Below are 4,056 nucleotides of genomic sequence, written 5' to 3' on the forward strand. Positions count from 1 at the left end.
ACGTATACTCTATGGAATACTATTCAGCCATTAAAAACAACAAAACCCTGGCTTTTGACAGAAAGTGGAAAAATATGGAAGATTTACTGCTGAGTGAAGCAAGCCAGGCTATGAAGGAGAGACTCTGTATGTCCCCACTTAATATATACCGAATGTCCACACTCTATAACTGAAACTGACGGGCTAAAGGATGTACAAACACAAGAGGTGGATGTGAATGCCAGATGTAGTGTGTGTGGAGGAGTGGGGACTGGGGAAGAACATTTGGAGGAGGGATACGAAGACAGCATTGTTGAGACAGGTTGTTATATTTTTATCAACTCGACCGGGTAGAAATGTTCATATATTGAAAAGATCACCTTGTAAGCTAAATAATGTGATTGAATGTATTAAAAAATGTAAAATAAATAAGTTAAAAAAAATTTGAAACCATACTGCTTCTCTTGTTATAGAGTCATAAAATTATACATAATTATAAGACATATTTTGAACATTATCTTTAAAATTCAGTATTTTGAAATTCTGAAAGTTGTTTGTAAACTGTCAAGAATTATGGAGTATGAGCTAAAATTTTTTGCTATGTAAAGTAAATGTTTGTGGAAAAATGTAAAAATAAATAAATGAAAACAAACAAACAAACAAAAACAACCCAGCTCTTTCTTTGATTCCCTCCAAAAGGACTAAGTAATTCATTATGGGACCAGCAGATGGCCCACTGATTACACTGCTGGACACCCACATGGCCAACAGTAGTTCAAGTCCTGATAGAATTGGACTTGGTATGAATTTTTATAGGTAATTAAAGGGGAAAGTGTATGCCCTCAGTTAAGTTAAAAACTGTTTTCTCTGTAGGATTGTTTTCTAGCTTGAAATATATATATATATTAATACTACTTTTATTGCCTGTTCTTATTTGCTAGTGTTGTATAGTATTCTGTTTTATTTATATTTTTATTAATTTTTAAAAGCCTGGAGGCTTAAAACTCACACCGGGGTGTGGGCATGTGCACCTGTAGCCAAAATCTCAAGAAGGAGGTGGAAAAGGAATTGTGGTGTGGCCACCTCCCCCAAGGGAGTGAGTCTCACTTTCTATTTGTCTCTCCAGCAAGTGCACGTGCCCTATAGCAAAAATTACTGTTTAAAAAAAAAATTCATTATAAAAGCTTACCATCATTCCATACTAGAATTAGAATACAGAATATTACTAACTATAGCTACAAGGAGCAGGCTCATGGAAGGATGGAAATTTTATGAAATATGAGTACAAGGAAGATCAGTTGTTCTTTTTTAAGAGTATCTATTCACAGACTAAGGCTTACCTGTCACAGTTCAAAGAATGTTGCTTCCTCTTTCTTGGAGTAAAAGCTGCCATCTTCTTAAATTAATTCCTAAAAGCAACGGAACAATTCTAGTAACTAAACTGATCAAATAGGTATAAAAACCACTATATCAAAGTATGCTTTAAAAGTCTGAGAAGTTTTTCACATGGCATAAAGAGATGGGAACCAGCAGTTAGCATAATGGCTATGTCGCTGGACTCCCACGTAGTCCACCGCAGTTCGCGTCCCGGACCCGGTGGCTTAAAACTCACACTGGGCGTGTGTGTGTGCATGCCCAAGATCCTGAGAGGAGAATGGAGGAGAAGGGATTGCGGCGTGACCATCCCCCCCGGGGGTGATTGCTCTCTTTCTGTCTCTATGTCTTTCTCTGTCTGTCTGGCGAGCGCAAGCACCCTATAGCGAAAACCTCTCCAAAAAAAAAAAAAAAAGAGATCAGAAAAAGGCTTTTAAAAATTAATAAAAATTTAAATAATCTAAAACAGCATACTACACTACACTAGCAAATAAGAACAGGCAATAAAAGTAGTAATAATATATATATCTCAAGCTAGAAAACAATCCTACAGAGGAAACAGTTTTTAACTTAACTGAGGACACACTTTCACCTTTAATTACCCATATGAATTCATACCAAGTCTAATTCTATCTTCTGGGAAGCCCTCCTTGACACTGCTCTCATTTCACCCTGGCACTGTTAAGATGTCCTTAGTTTCTACTGCAGCCTAATGCCTCCTTGATATTCCATTTAACACATTTTCTTGTTGTTTAAACATCTCAACAGCCGGTAATGTGTTCCATGAAAGCAGAAATCGTAACTTTTCATCAGAGCCCAGCAAAAAAATAGGTAAAGCACGTTCCTCTCTCTTTGTACCACCTGAGGAGCCCGAGGAAGCTGCTTGTCTCGTTTATGTAACACTTCGACCTTCTAAGGCTGCGGAAAATACACAACCGCGAACGTTAACTCTCAAGTAAAAGATATGTTGTTCAAAAAAAAAAAAAAGTTGACTCCTTTTCCTTTGGAAATAGAGATATTCTTCCCACAAAAGTACACAAGTGTGACTTCGAGGCTAAATAAACAAACACACCAGGGTCTCTGGGAATTAATGTCAAGCTGCAACTTAAGGGAAGAAAGGTGTGAGCAGAGCGGCCCTCTCCCCGATCCTGTCAGGGCACAACGCCCGCGTCAGGAAGTTGGAAACCTGGTGCCGCCAAAGGCAGAGAACCGCTGCTAGTTTCGGTCTTGGGCCCGCGGAGCCCAGAGCAAAGTCTTTTTTCTTGACATTCTTTCCCACGTTCCAGAACCTCCTGGGACTCCCACCCTCCGCCTTACCCTCCACAGGGGTTACCTGCGCCTCCGAGCAGGAGTCCTCTCCTCAGCCAAGCCAGTCCCTCCCGGGCTATATTCAAATGATCGCGCGCCAGTCTAGGCGGAAGCCGCTGCGTGCGGATTCGTGGCCGCTCAGAGCTTCCAAGGGCTGTCTCGGTGATTGGCCGTTCGCTGGACCATGCCCCGCCCACCTAGAAGACGTCATCAAGATTCTCCCGCCCTAGGAAAACCACAAGCGTCTCCTCTGGGAAACCACGTCTCCCACAACCCCTTGCAACAATGTCGGGCTACGTTCCGGCCCCCGTTTAGGTGCATTCTGGGGATTGTATTTTTTGGCCCATTGGAACGCTCGGTACAGTTCTGAGGTCTCTGTAAGGTTTTGTAAATTAGCCTCTTGGGGATTCTTAAGGCATTTATTTTCACGTGTGAAACTTGATTGTTAGTTTTGCCTTTTAAAGTTGGTAGTACTCTAGGTGCCTCTTCAATTTTTTTAAACTTTTCTATGTCTTTATTTAGTCACCTTCCCCAATACAAGGCTCTTTTAAAAAAAAAATCATTTTGGCAAGGGGACAGCAACCATAAATGATGAAAATACTCATATCTGTAAGTGACTCATGAAAGGTTTTACCCGAATATGTAAATGTATATGTTACTTTACATATTACTGTCATTTATCTTTTTTGTATTTTTTCTATCTAGTTTTATAATTTTTTACATTTAATTGTTGTACATCTTTGTGGGCCCAACATGCATTTTCAACCTTTTTCAAGGTTTTTGCCATACAGCACGTAAACTCGCCAGAAGGAGAGAGAGAGGGAGAGAGAGGGAAAGTGAGAAATCCCTGCCTTAGGTGAATGGTCACGCTCTAATCACACACCACTGTGTTCACCCGTTTCCACTGAGTTCAGGACATATTGGCAATCAGCCACCAGGGATCCAGCGGCCTTAACCACCAAGCCACAGGCTGCCTTGGGATGTGCCTTCTTCAAGGTTTAGTTTGATGATTGGCACTTTGCATCAGTGAATCCATTTTGATTTGGTCCGGTGTGTTGAGAACTAGTGCAAGAAATCAGTCCAAAATATGGTCTCATATATTTTTTAACAGAGACCAGAATTTGCCCAGTGGAGAATAACAAATACAGGAATTTGTTTCATTCAAAAATGTATGACCTCTTCCTAAGTGCTAAGCACCTGATAAGCTCAGTAGAAAAGGTACCAGTTTCTGCTCTCATAGAGCCCATAGTCGGGTAAGAAAAAGCAGATAAAATCAACTAATAATCCTCAAGACAGGACCACTCACTCGATGGAAAATAAGGTCCGCCAATAGCATTTTTCTTTTACAGATTCAAAGAAGAAGAACTTTCTTCCTCCCTGTTTTCCAACCACCAC

The 4,056-nt window shown here is 40.5% G+C and overlaps 1 protein-coding gene across 1 annotated transcript in view; it reads right to left on the minus strand.

Moving 5' to 3' along the window:
* Nucleotides 1–2,836, minus strand: part of ESCO2 (establishment of sister chromatid cohesion N-acetyltransferase 2) — a 27,409-nt gene extending 24,573 nt beyond the window's left edge. Inside the window, exons 1-2 of the mRNA XM_006153221.2 lie at nt 2,687–2,836; nt 1,320–1,388 (exon numbers count right to left, since the gene is read on the minus strand). Of these exons, the coding sequence (XP_006153283.1) occupies nt 1,320–1,372 (53 nt within the window). The 5' untranslated portion in view covers nt 1,373–1,388; nt 2,687–2,836. The remainder of the gene's footprint in view (nt 1–1,319; nt 1,389–2,686) is intronic.
* Nucleotides 2,837–4,056: the final 1,220 nt, after the last annotated feature.

The sequence above is a fragment of the Tupaia chinensis genome, unplaced genomic scaffold (assembly GCF_000334495.1).
Source record: "Tupaia chinensis unplaced genomic scaffold, TupChi_1.0 Scaffold000366_1, whole genome shotgun sequence".
Classification (NCBI taxonomy): Eukaryota; Metazoa; Chordata; class Mammalia; order Scandentia; family Tupaiidae; genus Tupaia; species Tupaia belangeri.